The following is a 22,332-nucleotide window of genomic DNA, read 5'->3' on the forward strand; positions in this document are numbered from 1 at the left end:
GGATGTTATTTGTTAAACTCAAACGTACTTGGATCTGTTAGTCTTGGCCAGGACGCTCTTGTAAAAGAGATTTTTAATCTCAATGTGCTTCTTTCCTGGTAAAATAAAGGTTATAATAATAATAATAATAATAATAATAATAATAATAATAATAATTAAAATAATGTAAAAACTGAGCACAATCTCTTTCTAAGTTAATAATGTAGTTATATATTATTCTTTTACATTATCTTTATTGAAATGCAACTAGTTTTTAACATGGTAAGCATACACATAATGAAGGGAAAAAGCACCCTGTCCTGTTTAAACTTGCTCTAGTAAAGTGACTTCAATACTATGTGTGACATCACGTGAAATTTGAAACTGTGGACGTGAACAGCCCTGCCTTTCAGCCCTTTTCCTCCTCCACACATGTGCTTTCTCCCACTGCTCACTTGCTCCCTTTACTTGATCTGTAGTGTCCTCTTTTCTTTTGGCTCTTCTTTTGGTTTCTTCTCAATTAGAGTGGTGATTACAAATTTAAAGTTCAAGAAAACAATGCAGATTACACTTCTTCACTACATTTGAGAAAACGTCAACTGCAACTTCAAAAGGTAAAAAAAAGGTGAGAGGCTTTGTTTTTACAAACTAATTTGCTAGGGTGTATGGGCCATAAAACAAACTGCTGTTCTTGAAAAGAAGACCTTGAAATTTACGTGCACATATACACCCTTTAAAGTGTTATCATCTGTCAGCACACTGCTTACTGTTTATCTCGTAACTGTCTTTCTATCTACCTGATCTGGTTGTAGTAGTAGAAATTAAAACAACAGCCGCAACACGTTTTCTGTTTATTAAAAAGAGAAGGGGAATACTTGAGAAAGTGATGGACTTTTTTTTTAATAATTCACACAGGACACTGATATTTAGTGTCAAGTACTAAAAACACTGGAGGGCAAGATTAACTGAGTTGTATTTCTAAAGAAAAATGCATTTGTACTTTGTATCTCATTTAAACACAGTCCTACTTACTCGAACACGCTTCCAAGTTAGAAAAATTTGTAAAAAATAATTAAGGATCTACTTTCTGACCCGTTTGTATTAATGCTGCCTTGACTACTACTTCTTTTGCAGGCAAGGGAGGAGAAATCATAAGAGATCTATTATACAGTAAAGGACATTTTTGTATCTTCAGACAGTTCTCTATAGCTTTATATAGTTTAATTATATAGATATTTGTTTCTTTTCAATAATTTCCTTCCTGTTGTTGTTACCTCGTAGATATTAACTGCTCCTTTGGAACCTTTTTACAAATTATTTGAGGAATAACTCGAGGAATAGCGAATACACGTAGTAGTACTACTAGTAAAATGTGACCCTAAAAAAAAAACCATAGAAAAAACACAGTTGAAAAATGTTGGTCTAAAATCCAATAGATTTTGTTACCCAGTAATTCATTTGCTTTGTGTATATGGATAAAGTAAATAACTTCTTGTGAACAAGTTTATATATCACTATGAAAAAAGGCTTTGGTTTGTCGTAAGCCTTTCGGTGCCGCTCTTTAGTCCTCTTTAGTATGTGACAATGTGAAAAAATAAAACAGTGTATCATAATTAAAATTGTTCAGGGTGTAACCACAAGCCGCAAGCAAAAACACTGTACTGTCACAAGTTAGTAGCATCCACGTTTGTAGAGCCCTTGTGAAAAAGAGCATAAATAGGGTCTTCTGTTGTTTTAGAAAACCAAAACATACTTCAATTGTGTTTGGAGATTGTGTAGATTGTGCTAAACACTTTGCAAGTTATTTAGCATTACGTATTGAGATAACTGTATAGACCACAACCTACATCTTAAAGTTGTCCCAGCACAATTTCATTATCAGGGGAAATCACTATCATGTGGAAAGTGCATGGAATGTGGCTAAATTTTTTTTTGGCACTGAGCGTATAATGCTCACAATAAAGTTTGGCTGCACAATTGATTTACATTTGAAGTGGCTTCCTCAGTTCCATAGAGCGGATGTCCTGGTCATATCCAACCTCCTCTGTTGTGTCTGAGGAAGTTCAAGGGATGGAAAAGGAATATGAGGTGCTGATAGACAAGTCATCATGTAAGCAACATTAGTGTCTTGATTGCTGTTAGCACAGCTCCTGCTGTTCAGTCACGTGAAAAAACAAAATGAAAAGGGCTTGCTTTGTTTTTTCTTTTCCCCCAAGTATGCTACAAGCCGTTCATTTCGGTTTCATGGAAACTTGTCCAAGTACTAATTGCAGAGGGGATGTTCATGGGTTATCTGAAGCATGTATATGTCTGAGGCCTTGTGAGTCACTCAAGAGGAAAATTGCAGTATTGCTTGGGCACAGAAATTCAAGTACAGTCATGCCCAATATGTTCTGACCGTGACATGTAAAAAAATGGTGTAGAATAAAATACTATTAATGGAACCCATAACATTCCATTGGCTTTTTTCTATTTCCTCATCTCACTAGTTTCTACAAAATTCTCAGGCTCCTCTTGTCATGCAATCATTAATATTTTACATTATTGTTTGCATGACAAGAGGAGCCTGAGAATTTTGTAGAAACTAGTGAGATGAGGAAATAGAAAAAAGCCAATGGAATGTTATGGGTGGAGAGCTCAGAGTTGTTTAACTTGAGCAGCAAGTGTGGAGTGTGGATTGTATCATACACAGAGTAAGCACCTCCCCTTACGGCTTAAACGGCTGACTAAAATAATGTCGGCTTAAGTCAACAGTTGAACATAAACCTGGCGTTTCAGCAGTGAGCACATGAAGTATCCACTGTTGAGAGGAAGACTTTGTGGTGATTATGTAATTATTTCTTATCATTGGATGCAATAACAGGGCTAAATGTGTTACCCCACCCCCTTCTCTCCCATCAAGTTTAGTATCTTCCCAAACCCGTAAACATTTTAATTGTGTTAAATGGGTTAAGCATATAACACATCGATTTCAGTAAACATTTATGACTGTTCATCGCTGACCGATTTTTGGGGCTGTGAGGTTTTTTGATGTCTAGTGACTTGCAGGCTGTGAAAACAAAAAGGTAAGTTGCCTCAAGTGTTCATGGGTCTGAAAAAGGCTCTTTTTTTGCGCTTGAAATGAGGCACTGGGAGGAGGGGTGAGAAAACAAGGGTAGTCTTGCATCAGAAAAGTTTCTTTCCTTTCCCTTCACTCCTCCTTTCCCTTTGCTCCTCCTCTTGATGAACGGAAGAGACATTTTTTGGTTGGCATATGTTGAGATGAATGACAGATTTTCCATGAGATTTTGAGTGTTTTAGGTTGAAATGCGGTTTGAGTTTCAATGGTTCTTTGTTCTGTAAGCACAATCCAACTTGCAGAACTAATATATATTCCATATTTTGGCAAAGTCCACAGTACAGTGTGTAGGTAACTTGACAGTAATACAGTTCATATTATTTTGAGTTTTTCCACAGCTCTTTTGAGATTGCGCTTTAACTCAAAATGATCCATGTTTTGAGACAGCCTTTTTCTAAGACACACCAGGGGGCCAGGTCAGGGGGCCAAATGGCTGCTTAGTTGGTTTGTAGAAGCCAACATTCTGTTTTCCTATTTAAGCTTAGACAAAAATGTATCAAGAGTAACTCCTCCTAGGGCTTTCGAGCCACATGCACCAAATTCGGATATGTTATAGACCCTGGTCTGAAGTTTGTTGCTATTACTTTTCTAAGTGATCCAAATACCGGTACTTCTGGTACCGGGTCTCAAATTGGACTTTTTTCCCATAGACTCCCATTATAAACTTTGGAGGTTTACTCGGCAAGCTTTCAAACTATCTACACCAAACTTGGCCAGCTCCTTTAGGGAGATACTCTGAACAAAGTTTTAAATTGGTGTACCGACTGGCCTTTCGGTTGTGCCGCAGCCCCGCCCCCAAAATCAAAAAACTTTTTACAACATGGACATGTGACATATCAAAACACTCAGAACAATGAGGGAAACTTCCTCATGCGTATTCTGATGACGTTACGTGATGTCACGTGAAAATAAAAATTTTGCACAACATAGGCATGTGATATATCAAAACACTCAGCACAATGAGGGAAACTTCCTCACGTGTATTCTGATCATGTCAGGTGATGTCACGTGATGTCACGTGAAAATCAATAATTAGCACAACATGGACATGACACATATCAAAACACTCAGCCCAATGTGGGGAACTTCCTCAAGAGTATTCAGATGACATCACATGCTTGTCTCCAATTACCTCCAAATGTTTTGGCACCCTAGCTTTCTGTCCACTTGCCTTCAAATGTAACACTGACCCTTATGTCCACTCGCCTCCAAAAAGCACTGGCCTTTGCAAATACTTGCATCGTCAAAGCCAACATCAAAGTTTGTCATGACGAACTTTACAAATCTAGTTGTTTTTTGTTGTGCATTTCTGCTTTGTTATTTTAAGTTTGTATTTTATTTTAAAGTCTATATATATTATTTGCATCAAGCATCTGTTGCTATCGTCTCTAAACCTAACGCTCAATTACATGCCTGTAACAGTTAAGTAGGTCAAATTAATCTAATATTAACTTGTTTCTGTGTAATGAATTGCGAAAAATGTGCTAAAATGAACATATTGTAAATGTGTGGCATGTGCATATATGGCTGCCACTAGCTTCAAAACATCCTATTAACATATTGGTCTATTTCAAGGCTAAAACGTGCACTGGACTTTATTAGCCAAGTTAGTATTCCACTTGAGTATTCACAACAACAAAATGAAGGCTAAAGGCAAAGGACAACAACAAGGACTGGAACATATTGCATTACACACCTGGTACAGCAAGATATCCCGCATCTACTGATACCTGTGGATTGCAGGCAGGTGGTAATTTATATATAATAGATATTTGGCTTTGGAATTTTCAGTTTCAGGTCTATAGATGTGAAACAGGTGAAGAATTGAAGAATTATGCCCAAAGAGCTTGCCATACTGTACTGTACATCTTGCATTTAATGCTTATTGCACTTCTGGTCAGATGCCAGAACTGCATTTCGTTGCCTTGTACTTGTACACGTGTAATGACAATAAAGTTGAATCTAATCTAATCTAATCCATAGGCTGAAATGTTTGCCTATCTTGATAGAGATACCATTTTACCTTTTTAAGAGTAAAAATGAAAAGGAGCACAAGAAAGTACAGTGTGCTGTGGGTGCGGTGGTTAAGGTGTGGGGTTACCAATCGGAAGGTTGTAAGTTCGATCCCAGGTCCACCAAGCTGCCACTGTTGGGCCCCTGAGCAAGGTCCTTAACTCTCAATTGCTCAGTTTTATAAAAATTGAGCTAATTTACATCACTCTGGATAAGGGTGTATGCTAAATGCTGGAAATTTAAATGTATTGATGTACATCTTAAAATTTGGGACAGTAAGGCTTAAATTGAACTTTGAACTTGAATTGAAAAAGAGGATCTTGATCTATTTTGTCCTCTGGAGAAAGAGTTAGAGGACATTCTAATAGTTTAATTTAAGTTGGAGATCTGAGATAACTGGAAAAAGGAGACATTCTGGGAGAATATACCTGGGAGAATATACCTGGAGCGCATTCCTGTTCCAGGACATCTACTCATGTTGTTGAAGTATAAGTTTGAAAAGAAAAGTCATTTGAAGTTGCTTGGAAGTGGCCTCAAAGACTGCTTTTGGAATCAGACTGTTCACAAGTAAACCATCTGTACAAGCAAAGCCCTGAAACCTTTGAGGGTCCTGTGTGTCCTATGCTTGTTAACAGAGCTCCAGTGTATAATATTTGCTTTGATTAACACAGCATGACTTACTATAAAAGCTCACTTGACTTAACTTCTGCTGAAAGTATATACCCCACGTATTCTATAGCAGGTTTGAGGAATTCACAGTTCTTGACCATAGCATACTGTATATCTGGCAACAAAATATTATTAATTTACCTAACAAATTATTAATGAATATTTGGAAAATGGAGAGGCCACTAATGAGACAGGATAGCATATGATTGTGCTAAAAAGCTATTTTATGTTATTGAAGTTAGTGATGCATTCTGTGATGAATTATATATAGTCCACAGTGTAATGTGGTGAACTCTGTTGCTCCTGCTCAACTATTTGATGACTAATAAATTTTCATAATCTTATGTTGGAACTCCTCTTCCCCTGAGAAACCTGCAGAACTAGAGCTTAGGACTTACACAACACAGCTCTACACAACACCCACTACTTCATTCAAATTTTTACACAACACATATTACATATTATATATATTGCATTGAAATTGCACACAATTACACACATCTGCATTATTTTTGCTTTATTCATAATAGTTCTTCCTACTGTAGGTAGGTGAGGTGTTATTAATGCTTATTTAATACCTTGTAGAGGTCCTGATATTTCAGGGCAGTGAGTGCATCTGTACTGATTTTATGCCTTAATGTGTGATGAGGTAACAGGATATATTGCTTGATATAGTGGAGTAATTTCCTTACTCTTCCAAGAGCTTACTGTATCATATGTCACTAGGTGGTGATATCCTGAAATAGTCTGATGCAGTCATGGTGTCTGAAGCAAAAACATTTTTTGTGTAGATTTTGAGTAGATTTGCAGATTGTGTTCGTTATGGACAATGTGCAATATCAGTGAGTCTGTAAGGTTGGAGTTGCATGTGACTCTGCAATCTGTGTAAAATCTGTTCATACTGTCCATTGAAGAACAAGTTCTTTTCAGTCTTGATGGGTAGATGAAGGCATGAGGTGCATTAAGGGCCTATCAAATTCATGCTTAGATTTCTTACTTATGTTGTCACGTATGTTGGTCTGTCCCAGATACATGGCTCTTAAGATTAACTTTGTATAATATTTTTTTATCTGCACCCCAGTTGTTACTGAAATGAAATTAAATGAAATGGACAGTAGGATATACCTTTTGAGGGAGGGGGCTTCTCCTTGACAAACAAGGTTAAAGAGTAAGGTCACTTCATACAATAACAACACCAATTGTTTCCAGCTGGGGGTAAAAATTGGGTGTTGAACCCTAACAAATGTCACACGCTTGTCTCATTGTTTTATGTCTACAGGTTAGTCATACAGTTTCTGGTGTTCCTGTCAAGAATCATAAACAAAATATGCAAAAAATATTGAGCTTTGCTTTAGTAAAAGTTGACTGTTTTTAAGTGTAAGGCTTTTAACAAAAAAAAAACAAAAAACAAACAAAACAAAAAACAATGTGTTTGGAGTAAATGAAATCATTTGTCTAGGTATATTTTTTGCATGATCTATGTTTTCAGTGGTAAGCCAGGTAGAACCATGTCAAGTGCCAATCCTAGTGTAGTCCAGCACAGGGTTACTTGCTGAGAATGGAAAAAGGTCAAATAAAAGTCAGGAACCTACTATATAACAGCCCCTAATGATGTTATCCAAAAATAAAAATCAGAGTAATGGCACCAAAAAAGCACACACACACACACATATGGAAGCTTGCTAAAGGTTTCACATAGTTGGCTAGGGAGATCTGCCAGGATAAGATTTTCCCTTCCACAGGACACAAGGACTCAGTTTGTGGTTTAATTAGTGTAAAAATTATGTTCAGCATATGTGACAGCCTTTAAAGTTATCAGATCTCAATCCAGTTGAAAAGCTATGGGAATATTTGCCCATTTTATGTTACATGCTAAATGTAAGACTAAGTGCTATTTACCTTGTTATTTGACTTGTAGAATCTATGGCTAGTCATGTTAATCTGAGCTCAGCTGATGGTGTGTTGTAGTCACCCAGCACCATACTTACACACTTTATGTTATTTTTACATTAATTTGTCATCCATTTGTATATTCATACATGCACGTGTGTGTGTGTGTGTGTGTGTGTGTGTGCATAGAGAAAGACAAGCATGAGTGGATAGAAAGTCACTAAAGTAAATCAAATGTACTAGACATCAGTCTACAAGGCAGAGATCAGAAAAGTGTGTGGGCGTTGCAGCTGGCAGGCTTGTCTGGATGTCCTCCAAAGTTTTGGCTTCTGAGCCACGTAGCCAATTCAAGTACGGGGAAAAAATGTAGCTTGAGTCTGAATTTCATATTAAACAGCAATGTGCTGGCTGTGTTGAATTTTCCCACAACCTTTCACAACATCTGACCACCACAGAGGCAGAGTACATATGTTACGATATTAAGCTTTGTGTGTTTTTATCACCTTTACTAAAAATAAATCTACTCACATGCAGCTGTTGGACTGTCTGGTAATGATTTATATATCTTAGCAAAAATAACAAAAAATGGGATTAGACATTAAACTCAGCAGTGTATGGAAATTCTTAGAAATGTAAAAATAGGCTGCAGCCCATGCTTAGGGCTTCTCCTGAAACATGAGCTCTGATGAACCAATCAAATTTTGGAGAGTGGGAAAAAAGCCACATGGAGCTCATATTTTTCCTTCAAGTGCAGTTTGAGAATTGTTCAGTTTTTTGCTCTTAACTTGGTAGAGACACAATACAATTAAAAGGAAAAAAATGTCATTATCAGCTATGTAAAGTTTTCCAAATGGTACTTTTAATGCATTTTTGTTCAGGTTAAATATGACTTGGTAAAAGAAAGAAAGAAAAAATACTAAATGCTTTCTGTATTGTTGGATTGTCTTTCAGATCAACACTAAAGGAATTTATTTCATTCCAGCTTTATTTCAACAAACTTTCTTTCTTTTCTACAATAATACACAAAAAGATATACAAAAATGGAGCTTCAGAAACTATCAAATGGACACCACCAGGAATTTCAGTCTCTGGAAGATGGGTATGTGTCCTCTTTGCCTGTGAACTGCTAACACCTAGAAAAATGAATGACCAGTTGTTATTTTCCTCTATAAAAGCCTGCAGAATTTTCTGGAGTATTTAGTTAGTTATATTTAGTTAATTATAAGTTATATTTCTAAAATATATATAAAAAAATCTGCAGCCCAGTTATTATTATTATTATCCAATTATTTCATGAATAAATGAACTTCAATGCATCATTGTAAATGCATTATCAGTGCATCATTCTGATGTATTTAGTAGAAAAACAGCTAAACCTCTGTATTTCAGCATCATGATCAGTCAAAGAATATTTTTTTTTCTCTTTCATTTCTTGAAATATGCAGTTTCTCGCCAGAGCAAGAACATTTTTTACCACATAAGAACCCTGGGAAAAAAGACACTCAGTTTACAGATGTAAGTACGCATTTATACATTTTAAGAATGTAACCTACATCTAGTCACCACCCTTCCTGTTGTCTGTATGCTGCACTTCCCTGCATCTTTCTGACATTCTGAGCATATTACCTTTGTGTCTCTGGCAGTTTGAAGGGAAGACCTCATTTGGAATGTCTGTGTTTAACCTCAGCAATGCTATCATGGGCAGTGGAATCTTGGGACTGTCGTATGCCATGTCCAACACTGGCATAATAATGTTCCTGTGAGTATTTCACACTGCATCACCATTGTACTCTTGCTTCAGCACAGTATTACAACATGCTGCAAAATACTGTCACATTACTTTGAATTTCACATGGCTTGCTGAAGTTAGACTCAGACACACACAGTACACAACTATATGTAGTTAAACCAAATATTACTATTTTCATGCACGCAAATTGTATATTTCCCTCATTCCTGCATACTATACGCCAGGATGTAATGGGTTCAAAGCGGTTCATTTTAGGCATTTTAGGTATTTTAGGTATTTACTGTTAAATAAACAGGTCATTGCAAAATAGTAGGTTTGCATGCTAAACTGGTGAGCATCCATAATGAAGAATCACAAGGTTCCCAAATCAAATTGCAGCATTAAATATAGCTACACAGTTGGCAAGGTCTATAAGTCTGGCTGTTGGAAAAAGTGCAGACATCTCTCTCTGTCTATCTCTCTCTCTCTCTCTCTCTCTCTCTCTCTCTCTCACACACATACACACACACATACACACACACGGTTATGTGCAACACACACGGTTATGTGCAACTACTGAGAGAAAATCCAAATACAAACACTAATTTGTACATTAATTTGTATTAATTGTCAAATTACTTTAATAAATAATTTTGTAAAATAATGTTTTTACAGGTTCCTGTTGATAAGCATTGCTATTCTTTCATCTTATTCTATCCATCTCCTCCTGAAGAGTGCTGGAGTTGTGGGTAAGACAAGGCAGTAGTAATAACTGTAATAATAAAAACTGTACTCAAATAAATGATTCAACCATTTGCACAGAGTTAGCTGATTATTTCTATTTATGTGCAGGTATTCGTGCGTATGAGCAACTTGGCAAGAGAGCATTTGGTCACCTGGGAAAAATACTGGCAGCTGTTGTCATAACAATGCACAACATTGGAGGTTAGATACCTACAATAGAACAAGAGTTGTGGTAAATTCAGATGCTCTGTAATTTAGAGCATTTTTTATTTTGGCTGACTGCAAATCTAAACCAGGTTACATATGTTACATATTCTCAGGGAACTATACGTAATCCAGTGTAGTTCCCTTTCGGGGAAACACAATACTACACAAAACACAATACTAAAGCCATCCCGCGCTGTGAGATGTCTGTCCTGAGGTCATGAAATGGCACAAACAAGCTGGGAGCAGAGCACCACTAGCCCTGTAAGACCCAGGACCCCATAATAGGGTCGAGGTCCAGGTTATAGAACCTGATATGACTCACATATGGATGCCATGGATACCTCAATCTAGAAGGTGATAGGCTCTAGCACTGTACTAAAAGTTCATAGAAATAGATCCTGACAATGCTGATTACACCAGAGGCAAACGTTCAACATAGTCTCCACAACCACGGTTGGTATCTAGTGCCCCTTTTCCACCGAGGCAGTTCGAGTGCTGGTTCGGAGCCAGAGCCTAATTTAGAACCAGTTCTTTCATTTTCGACAGCCAAAGCACCGGCTCTGAACCAGGAAAAGTGGTTCTTAAGTAGCACCAAAACGCCGCTGGTCTAGACTTAAGAACCGCTTGTGTCAGGGGCTGTGGGCGGGGCTACTGTTAGCGCATTTGATAATGTACCTTAAGTATACTAATGTTTAATACACTTTTACTTTACCGCGATATGATACATTATCAGCACACGATAGTAAGTAGCTACATGCTAAGGCTACCTTTTTACTGTGTTAATGATAAAATAACGTTATGTACTTTCTCGATTACAACTTCCGTTTATACAGATTACATGGAGCTGCACGTACACGTTGGATTCGCCGCGTTTGGATGCTAATTTAGGTTCACAAAGCCATGAGCATTAACAGTAAAGCAACATCCGCCATTGTTGATGTGTTTGTATTTGCCGCTGCTGCGCTAAAGTTGCTGGGACACGTGACACGTATACAGTGACGTCAGACTCGGCTCTGTGATGGCTCTTTAGCCGGTGGAAAGGCAAACCGGTTCTTAGAAGGTTCGCCAGTGGAACCAACTTTGAACCAGCACCAGCACTAGCTCTGAACCAGCACCCGGTTCTTTTTGGTGGAAAAGGGGCATAGGAGCTGGTCACCCTCAAGGGGCCAGACAAAGAGGTTCCAAAACTCTGGGCAGGGGTGGAGGATTTCCCCTTGTGCCTGAGTTTCTCCTGATGGGAATCTACCAAGGAGCACTATCCATAGGGGAAATTAGGTCTGCAAGCCAGACTCAGGTGGGCAAATGAAGAGCCAATAGTAACAAGGAGACTAGGTCATGACATACACTAGATAGGAACCCTGTGTGCAGAGCTGTCAGGGAAAGCATACAGATTGAGTCTCACCTACATTTGCACCATGGCTTTAACCTTCCCAAATGCCATTGTTGGGGTGGCTGTGGGGGTGAAAAACCCCTCCTCCCTCAGCCAGAGTTGGTCTCATGTGTAGCAGACCCAAAGGAATAGCTTTGTCTGCTACTGAAATGTGCCTAACACCTGTGCCTGGATGGCAGATAGGCATTAACCTAGCCAGATTCCCTTCAAGCGGGAGACAGACATGCCAACATTGTGGCTGAATTGCAAACTATCCCCAAGAAGGTAGCTCTCTGAGAGGAAAAAAGCACACACTTCTCTGGGTTGAGCCTGAAGCCTAGGGACCTCATGTGGGCAAGTACAGCATCTCAATGCCTGTCTGCCACCACACTCAGCTGAGCCAAGACGAGCCAATCGTCTGGATAATTGAGTACATGGATGCCCTAGGGTGCAATAATGCCAGAGCAGCCTCCATGCACTTTGTTAGAGTGAACGATAAGACTAATCCAAAAGGGAGAACCTGGCACTGGTATGCTAATGCAAACCTTGTGAGTCTCCTGTGGTCTGGCAAAATACCTATGTGAAGATAGGCCTCGTACTTGATCTTTGACACAATGATCTCAGTCTTGTACGTTTCAAGGTACAATTCAGAGCAGGCACGTCCAAAATTTATAAAGCAGGTCAGCCTGTTATGCCTGCAAAACCACCTTTGTCTGCAGTGCTGCACCGGCTTGACATCCGGCCATGTAAGCCTTCCCTATAAGGCCTGATGTGTCCTGATAGGTAACCTGATAAAGGGGAGAGATAGCTCACAATAAACATCGACACAACTTCCTCAATGTAGTGCTCCCATAGCGTCATCCCTGATACAGCATTGAGTTCCCTTTTTAAAGCAATGGTGGTTTATGGTCACTGACACTCTTCGAAGAACCAGCTCTCTGAAATCAGTGGATTAAATCATTAAATGCTTGCTGCCTAGTTCATTAAAAAAAAAGCTCAAATATAAAACAAGAAAATATTTTTCAACCACACGATATCAACATCAATATGACAGCTACTTTGCTAGAAATCTACTTTGCTAGATCTTGTTATTATTACTTTTTTCTATTATGCTATAGCAGGCACAATATACTGGAGCAAAAACTTATTATATCAAAAGTGTGGCCTCCAGTATGTGTGATACTTGAGATGTGCTGAAAAGACACACACCACCTCTCATCTGGAGTGCCAGTGTGTGGGGTCATGTTGCATAACATCCCCACCTGTTCCTGCTCCTGGCTCCTGTCCTGGCAAAGGAGTGCCAGAACTTTCCCCCTTCAAAGTAAAATGTCATTGACAGTGTAGATAAGGTAATGAGGTAATCTGTAGCACTGTATAAGAGCACTATAACTTTATATATTATACTGAGCTTTACACTCACAGAATACATTTTTGTTAAAACAGCCATTAGATGTATCGTTTACTGGCCTACATATTTTTGAGTTTTATTATGTTTTTAATAAACCCATTCAATTCAATTGAGCATTTAAACAGCCTAACAATTATGAGAACTCAATTATAATTATAATAACTTAGATAATGGTAAGAAAACTGCAAAAATCTGGACAACTGGCTATGCTACAGAAATCCCATTTTGAGGACAATAGCACTATAGAAATCGCACTGATCCAGACACTGTATAATATAAATAATGAACAAATCTATGTACTTTTATAAGTAGATGGATTACATTTTGTAATGTCTTTCTATTTGTCTTTATTTCAGCAATGTCTAGCTATCTCTTCATTGTGAAATATGAGTTACCTTTGGTCATTCAAGCCTTTTTGGGTCTTCAGCATAGCAGCGGGTAAGATGCAAAAAAAAAGCCTTATTATGGCTATTACAAATATTTGCAAAACTAAATAATGTAGCTGACATTATGCTGGTGACTACATTCTTGATATATATTGACAGAATTATATTGTATGTAATGTTGTTGTGACTACTTCATTGGTACCGTTTCATGCTCTGACATTCATTTCACTCTGTTTAAAATAAATAGAAATATAATTTTAAAGACTAAAACTATTCTAGTAGCCCCGAAGACAAGATGGGTTGGCAGTTAAACTTTCACCCTGTTTTACCTTGAAAAGAAATAAAAAATGTAAAATGAAATAAACCAACATTTTTATGGTATAAGTTTTTGTTTTTAACTCTAATGGGTCATTCAAATGAATGTAGGCTAAATAAAAGGAAAGCTTTAATAATTTACTAGTGCTTTTGCTATTTAGCCACTTGCTATTTAGTTACATTAGCATGAACAACTGGGCATGTCTTGAAGTGTTTGTTTATTAAACTTATTAACCTTAAATCCCATCTTATTATTGAGTTATACGTGGTCAAGTGAAGCTAATAGTATAGGTATGTAGTTATGTGCACGAGAACTACAGCAACTCCCGAGAGTTTAAGGGGATTCTGAAATTATTTCATTTTAGAATATTTTATGGTTCAACATGCTGTAGTATAAACATTCGATACTTTGTGAAATGCTGGGTCTAAATAACTAATTTTATTTTTATCTAGACAGTGGTACCTGAATGGCAACTATTTGATCATCATTGTGTCTATCTGTATTATTCTTCCTCTGGCTACGATGAGACAGCTTGGTAAGTATATATATATATATATATATATATATATATATATATATATATATATATATATATATATATATATATATGTATGTATAAACCTCAACCCACCCACTTACCTAACACACACACAAACAGAGATAAATAGATCATATGCTCTCTAAACCTTTTTATATCAAGATATTTATTTAATATAAAGCAATGTAACAAGCCTAGCTCAAAATTTAAGAATTAAGTACATCAGTCCTTCTGCTTGGTCAACTCTCAGAGCTAACCATATGTCACTGTACACACCCTTGGGGTAGTTCTGGAGAACTAACTGCCCTTCTTACTTCACATCACATAACATGCTTGCTCATGCAGGTTTCTCTGTTACAAATTCAGAAAGATTTGGCATTTTTTGTCCACAGAGGCCACTTGTTCATTTCCTTGTCAGTTTAAGAGTAAACACCTGCCACTCACTTCTGGCAGGTCTTCTTCTCCATCTGAACCTCCTGCAACTAATCCAGAATGCAGATACATGACTTGTGTTCAACCTCCCTATAAGTTCTCCCACCCCACCCTGTTCTACTCTCAATCCAATGGCTTCCTGTTGCTTTAGATTCAAAACACTGATGTTTGCCATCAAAGTAGACCAGAACCCATCTTTTTTGACCTAGTTAAAGTACTAAAATACCTGTGAAAGCTTCAAGCACTGCTTGACTGGAATCACCATCTCTGAGGTTACAAGAAACACATACATTAATGTTCTCCCAGCCAAAAAAAAACAAAAACGGTATTGGAATTGGAACTTTCCATATCTGCTCGAAGAACAAAAACTAAAGGCTTAACTCTTTCCCAAGCACCTAAATTAGCACTTTGTTAATAAAAAAAGATCTTATCTTATATTTTGAATACTAGACTAACCTCCCCAACAGGGTTTTTAGACTGATGTTTCTCGTAGTCCCTGTCATCTGTGTCACTCTGAATAAATAATAGAAATGTAAATGCAAACATATATGTAAGCATAAAATATCATAGATCAAATTGATATTGTTTGCATTGTAAATAATATAAAAAAAAAATTGTAACATTTTACTACTAATGTAATTTTCTGCTTTATTTTGTTATTTAAATGCTGTCAAATTTAAATGGCTAACATTTTGTTGTCTTTCATTGCTCTGGGTTTTTAGTAAAATGCATTACTTGCCTGTGGATTTCACATGAAAGAATATTGGGACTCCTGAAATATAACTACATAAGCAGTTCAGTTCAGTTTTGCACTGATGGAATTCACATACTCATATGATGGTATATATGTAGCATATATATCTCCTCATATGGAAGAGAAAAGTAAATTCATCTATATTACTACAGACCTAAATGTGAACAAATATAACTATTTGACTATATGTAATATTTTTTCTATAAATGAAAAATTATTACAACTTTGCATATATTGTAATCATTTTAGATGTCCTTACTCATCACACTGTCTTTTAATAAATATATTATATTGAACACATATTTTGTACACACACACACGCACACACACACACACACTATGTGTGAAACAGTAAAACAGTAAAGCTGCATGGTCTGGTATCTTTTGGGTACATAGTTCTAGAGTTCATAATAATGCTAGGAAACATACTCAAAATAGAGCACAGAAAGAAAATATCAGAGAAAAACAACAGGTCAATATCAAAGCATGGGCCTACATGAAGAATATCACTTCAGCAATGAGTTAGATATCTATAAGCACACATAGTGAAGTTTTATACAGTTAATGTGAAGTTGTGGCATGTGTGTCTTTAGGGTACCTGGGCTACACCAGTGGTTTCTCACTCACATGCATGGTTTTCTTCCTCATCTCAGTGAGTATCAAATGGAACAGAAACGTCATGCTTCTTTCACAGGATTAAATTCTACCTGTATACTGCTGTGCATTTCAGCAGTAGCACTGTGTAGAATTTTTAAGTTGTTAGCATTAATTTAAGTACTACAGGAATTCAGAATGTTCTGCATGGAGAGACTTCACGTTACTTTACTTTCACTGTTACTCAGTATCTGTTGTTACTCATAGTCCTTTTTCCGCTTTCTCTTTTTCTTCCTTTTTTTTCTTTATTTGTGTCATTCTGATCTAGGTCATCTTTAAGAAGTTCAACATCCCCTGTCCTCTGGAGGATTTCACCAATCACACAACAATCAACATCACAATGGAAGGAGAATGTGAGGCCAAGTACTTCACTGTCAACCAGCAGGTCAGTGAAACAGAGCTGCCTCCTCTTCATCAGTCAGAGTTAGATATGATCATAACAGAAGCTATCTATCATATTTTAGGAAAAGGTAATTCAGTACGATAAAGCTTTCAGTCATCCAGGCCACGTTAAAGTGTCACTGCTTGCCTGACTGTAATGACATGACAGGTGACTGTGTAGAAGCAGTCATCCTACTTTACATCCTACTCTCATTACCTGATTTTTCTCCATATGTCTTGCAGACAGCCTATACAGTTCCTATTTTGGCTTTTGCATTTGTGTGCCACCCTGAAGTGCTGCCTATCTACACTGAATTGCGCAAGTATGTTTAGGAGCACACACTGCAAATGAGCAAATCTGAAGAATTTCATATATTTACCAAGTGAATCATAGGAGCAAATAGAAATTAGTTGATGATAAATCAACAATTGCAGGAATATTATGACACATAATCACATTTTATTTTTGTATGTAAATTGTTTGCCAGATGTTTTCTATGATAGATAACACAAGTTATTTAATAATTTATAGATTTTCTTGGTTTCTTTAACAGCCCCACTAAGCGCCGCATGCAGAACATCGCCAATGTATCCATACTAAGCATGTTTGTAATGTACCTGCTGACCGCAGTCTTTGGATACCTCACTTTTTATGGTGAGCCTTCTAATTCCATATCCATTTAATTATGCACGCCATTATCTATAAAACATCAAGACATTTTTATGCATGTGGTGGCAAGGGAAAATGTGTTTTAGCCAAAATATATATTTTTTGCCTGTTGCATATGTGGACATCTCAACTTTTAAGAACACATAAATATATTTCACTGTAAGAACTTTAAAATATTGTGATGAAACCTTGCTGTGTTAGAATAATTTCCTTGCAGAGTCAATTTCATGATTTGGTCAATTTATTAAAAGAGAAATAATATTGTTAAATACACATTTTCTCCATTTTCAGACTCTGTAACTACTTATATATACTTGATATATACAGGAGGGAAAATATTTCAGAATAAGAACTTTTTGTGTGTATTTTGCCATGTTAAGAGATTTCCCAGGCTGTCACACTTATTTTCATTATGTTGTTGTCTAAAATGTCTGAAAATGATTTACTTGTTTTACACTTATAGGTTTGTTATAGTCTTTTTTTTCTGTTTGACATGAACAGGAAATACAGAGCCAGAGCTGCTACACACCTACAGTAAAGTGGACCCACTGGACACACTGATCCTGTGTGTCAGACTGGCTGTACTGGTGGCTGTTACACTGACTGTGCCTGTGGTGCTTTTCCCGGTAATAACACTCAATTTCTATAAAATCTTGCCAATCACTTTTCTTGCAATAATGTATCAACAACATTCTGCAGACAGTTAGGACAGGTTTAAGATCACTGTGCAATGAAAGCGCTCTGTTTGCTTCTAAGCTTCATCACATTCTTACATTCTTGACTGTTGACTGAATAAACTGCTGATCTGTTAATGCATGGTACCACCACAAAGTTAATTACTGTCCAAATTCAGCACGACCCAAAGTGTTATTTTTATCCCAGTGTGATTTTTCATTGCATTTTTTAAAAATAATTAATGAACGATATATCATACTTGTTTATTTTATGTTGTGGACAAACACTTGTGGAAATAGGCTTCTGTCATTATTTATGTACAACATCCTTTTTTGTTTCTTTGGTCTAACCTTCTTCTTACATTTACATTTAAAGCATTTAGCAGACACTCTTATCTAGAGTGACTTACATTTTTACTTCACTTTATACACCTGAGCAATTGAGGGTTAAGGGCCTTGCTCAGGGGCCCTGCAGTGGCAACTTGGTGGACCTAGGATTCGAACCAATGATCAGTAATCAAACACCTTAACCACTGAGCTACCACATCTCTCTCTCTCTCTCTCTCTCTCTCTCTCTCTCTCTCTCTCTCTCTCTCTCTCTCTCTCTCTCTCTCTCTCTCTCTCTCTCTCTCTCTCTGTTTAAAGGTAATATGGCAAAACTGTAGCATTTTTCTTGTTACCTAGAAAAATGTCCTCTCTGCTGAAGACTTTACTATATTAAAAGCAGTCATTTAAATATCAGTGTGCTTTTTGTTTAGATTCGGCGTGCTCTACTGCAGCTGATTTTCCCAGAGAAACCTTTTCACTGGGCTCGTCACATCTCCATTGCTGTGTGCCTCCTCATTGCTGTCAATTTGCTTGTCATCTTTGTACCCAACATCCGAGACATCTTCGGTATCATTGGTATGTACAAATTTCCTCTTGAATATATACAACGGCTCTGTCAGGAAATTCTTGTTTGAATAGAACTAAATCAATACACTGCCTAGGTGTAATATTCTGTGCACTGTTGTGTCTTCAGGTGCCACTTCTGCACCAAGCTTGATCTTCATCCTCCCCGGTCTTTTCTATATCCGCATTGTTCCAGTAGATCAGGAGCCATTGCTTTCAAGAACAAAAATTCAAGTGAGTTGAATGATAAACGAAGAACAGACATTTATGTATAGATTTCAAAGACAAGTATATGAGAACTGTCCATATATATATATATATATATATATATATATATATATATATATATATATATATATATATATATATATATATATATGTATCTCACTTTTTTCCTCAGGCTATTTGCTTCACAGCCCTGGGTTTCATCTTTATGTCGATGAGTTTAACATTCATAGCCCTGGACTGGATTAATGGAGAGAGCCGCAGCGGTGGGGGACACTAATTCCCAACCACAAACACAAGGGGTCCAGTATGCCTGCTCAGCAGAACATCATCTTGCGGTCCTTTTCCCTCAAATCCAGTTTTGGAACCAGAGAGAAGAGCAAAATAAACAAATCACTGATAGGCTGGGCCCATCTCACCTCTGGTCCCTTCCCTCACTGAGTGAGTGTAGGACCTGCTTCCCACCATATTTCAAATTAAATAGAGGAGTGTTTTTGTGGTGGAGGATCTTGGTCGAACATGATGACATCATGCTCTTCATCACGCCTAAGCAGTCATTTGCTTTGACAGTCCACAGAAATAAATCCCAATTAGGTTTCTGATTGCAACAGCTTAAAGATGCAAAATTCCAAAAGTTCTTTTGCAACATCTGTAAGATAATCCCAAAAAATAGATTTTTTTTTGGTGTATTTTCTTCTTTCGGGTTAAACAGGAAAAGTCTATTTTTACTACAATCCAAAATCAATGTAGTTTTGTCGATTCTACTCAATCTTGGTTTTAGAGCAAATAGATTTAAGCCATGCACATATAGTACATTATTTCACCCTGTTGGACTGCTGCACTTCGGTTCTCATTCTTATCCAAATTTCTCAGTCACATCCTGGTCGCAAACCTTAAACATAATTGGTGAAATTGGTAATAACATGAAAAATAAACCACATATGAACTGCATTAAAGCCACAATCAGTGATTTCTAAAGACAGTTCTGTTAACAGCAAATGTATTGCATAATGGCTATTTTTATGAATAATTTTATGAATAATTTCTTTACAGTATTTAAAGTGCCAAGTACAACTGGCATTACCATAAAAAATACCAAAAATGCTTAATGTGAATTCCCGGTGTATAAACCTTGTTTCCGAACTTTTTAAAATACCTTATTATGCCTCAAGTTATTGCTTTCACTGTGGATTTATAGCAGAATGGACAAATTAGAAAGTATATTAAACAGTACAAAAAAATGCAGCATTACACTTTTTCTGAATAGCAAAGGTAGCAAATCTCTGTAATTTAATTCAATGCTGAACTATTAACTTTAAAGGAAATCATTCACTCAGTAGAATATGAGCAAAGACCCCATCTGTATTTTTTTCTCAATGAATGAGTGAAGCTTGACCATTCAGAACTTACTTTGTGTTATCTTCCATCATGGATTTATCAGCACTTCTACTGTGGCCTTTAATTTTAGGTTGATGTTTTGTTTTTTCTGGGCCACAGATAAAATCACAAATTTCCAAAGGGAAATAATAAGAAGGAAATGGACAAAATATATATATATTTTTTAAAGATTTTTTTTTAATTTCTATCCTTGCATTTAAGCCAATATGACAATGCAGTATCTGGTGGAATTAAGGGTTAAATTCCTCTTAGTGTAGAGGTCACTGTGAAATTTGCTTTCAAATGTAAACTAATATCCATGTCCCAAATATATCCACATATACACATTTCAATGAGACAAATCTGCTGATTTAATGTATTCAGCATTGTTCGCTCAGTAAAGTGAGTCAGTTTGACAAATTACATCCTATGAACTTGACAATTTTACATGTATGCAGCTTATCTGCACTGTTAGTAATCTAGCTTACACTCAAGTAACTCAAACTTGTTTACTGTTTTTCCCCAAATGCAATGCTGCTCTTCACGTATAGTGGTGTTGTTCTTTGTGTTGTTTAAACAGTTCTGCATCTTCTCTGCAACCTTGAATAAGATGGTGCTAATGTTTGATGAAGTTACACAGATTGATAACAGGATATCCATTGATGCCAAAGATACTTTGCCGCTGATGAAGTTACTTCATCAACTGTTCTTTTTTTTCTGTTTTGTTTACTGATTTGGCTGTAGACTTGGTCATTCTTACAGTTTTCAATAAAGATGAATTCTGTATAATGAGGTTTTTGTTTGATTTGGGAGCTTAAAAAAATATTGTTTACATAAGGATTCACTGAACTGAACTCAAATGAGATTATAATAGATCTGTACAAAATAGCTTATTATACTGAACTGGGAGAAAATCAATACATTTCTTTAATATTTAATGAATTATTTACAAAGAAAACAATACAAGCTGATTGCACATGTACTGCCCTCGTTGCTGTGAACCACCAAAATTAGTTCTGGTGTAATACTTTCTTAAAATCTCTTATCATTTAAATGGAATTCACCTGTGTGCAATTAAAGTGGCATACAAACAGCAGAACGAAGTGTTAATCGCTATCAAAACACATCTTGGACAGAGTTCTTGAAACACAACTCTACTAGAGGAGAAAGAAAAGCAAACAAAAAACCAATATACAGGTACACAGACACACATATATATATATATATATATATATAAAGCACTTTATTAGGAACACCTGCACACCTACTTGCTGGTCGTGTGGCAGCATTGCAGTGCATAAAATCAGGTAGATATGGGCCAACAACTTTGTGTAATGTTCACCTCATCCATCAAAATGTACTATAATCTGAGTTTAGTGGATCCCACAGAGAAGAATGGATTCCACAAAGAATTTAGGCTGCATTGAATGCAAGGAAAGCCGTAGTAAAGCCCAATAGTAAAGCCAATGCTGTGTAAAATAAAATATATGGTATATGTAAGTGTGTACATAAGTAAACACACACACACACATATATATATATATATATATATATATATATATATATATATATATATATATATATATATATATATATATATATATATTTATATATTTATTTGTTTAGAATTTAACATTCTGTTAATGATTTAACATTCTGCTTTAAATTCCCCAACCCTAGACAACCAACTATGAAACTTAGGGGGTTTCAAACTAAACAGATAAACAGCATACTGTACATCAGATCACTTGTGTTAAGGCTTCCTGAGGTGAACAGTGAATACAAAACTGCTCAAAGCACACAGGAACTGAACAGTGTTGCAGAAACTAACTGCAAAGTTTATGGCATCCTAAATGCCTGAGCAGAGTCAATGTTCCATACAAGAGCTTGTTGAAGTGTGTCAGTGTG

The 22,332-nt window shown here is 36.6% G+C and overlaps 1 protein-coding gene across 3 annotated transcripts; it reads left to right on the forward strand.

Moving 5' to 3' along the window:
* The first annotated feature begins 413 nt into the window (after positions 1-413).
* Positions 414-21,213, forward strand: slc38a5b (solute carrier family 38 member 5b). 3 transcript variants are annotated; one of them, XM_060881109.1, is made up of 16 exons: positions 414-603; positions 8,619-8,768; positions 9,115-9,184; positions 9,313-9,428; positions 10,074-10,147; positions 10,251-10,343; positions 13,483-13,564; positions 14,281-14,363; positions 16,146-16,204; positions 16,475-16,591; positions 16,831-16,910; positions 17,142-17,242; positions 17,759-17,883; positions 18,690-18,834; positions 18,953-19,056; positions 19,223-21,213. In XM_060881109.1, exons 2-16 carry the CDS (start codon positions 8,710-8,712, stop codon positions 19,325-19,327), a joined length of 1,413 nt encoding a protein of 470 aa, XP_060737092.1. In that variant the 5' UTR covers positions 414-603; positions 8,619-8,709; the 3' UTR covers positions 19,328-21,213. The 3 variants fall into 3 exon arrangements, with proteins under 3 accessions (XP_060737092.1, XP_060737091.1, XP_060737093.1); XM_060881108.1 differs by having other exon boundaries at positions 414-593; positions 8,621-8,768; XM_060881110.1 differs by lacking the exon at positions 414-603 and adding an exon at positions 8,437-8,522 and having other exon boundaries at positions 8,621-8,768.
* The last annotated feature ends 1,119 nt before the right edge of the window (positions 21,214-22,332 follow it).

Source organism: Tachysurus vachellii, chromosome 11 (assembly GCF_030014155.1).
Source record: "Tachysurus vachellii isolate PV-2020 chromosome 11, HZAU_Pvac_v1, whole genome shotgun sequence".
In the NCBI taxonomy this organism is placed as follows: domain Eukaryota; kingdom Metazoa; phylum Chordata; class Actinopteri; order Siluriformes; family Bagridae; genus Tachysurus; species Tachysurus vachellii.

Bases quoted from the DNA above. Each gene is read 5' to 3' on its own strand.
- slc38a5b (XM_060881109.1), top strand. From the start codon at position 8,710: ATGGAGCTTCAGAAACTATCAAATGGACACCACCAGGAATTTCAGTCT. The intron at 16,205-16,474 runs GTGAGTATCAAA...ATTCTGATCTAG, and splicing joins TGGTTTTCTTCCTCATCTCA to GTCATCTTTAAGAAGTTCAA. The intron at 16,911-17,141 runs GTATGTTTAGGA...TTTCTTTAACAG, and splicing joins ATCTACACTGAATTGCGCAA to CCCCACTAAGCGCCGCATGC.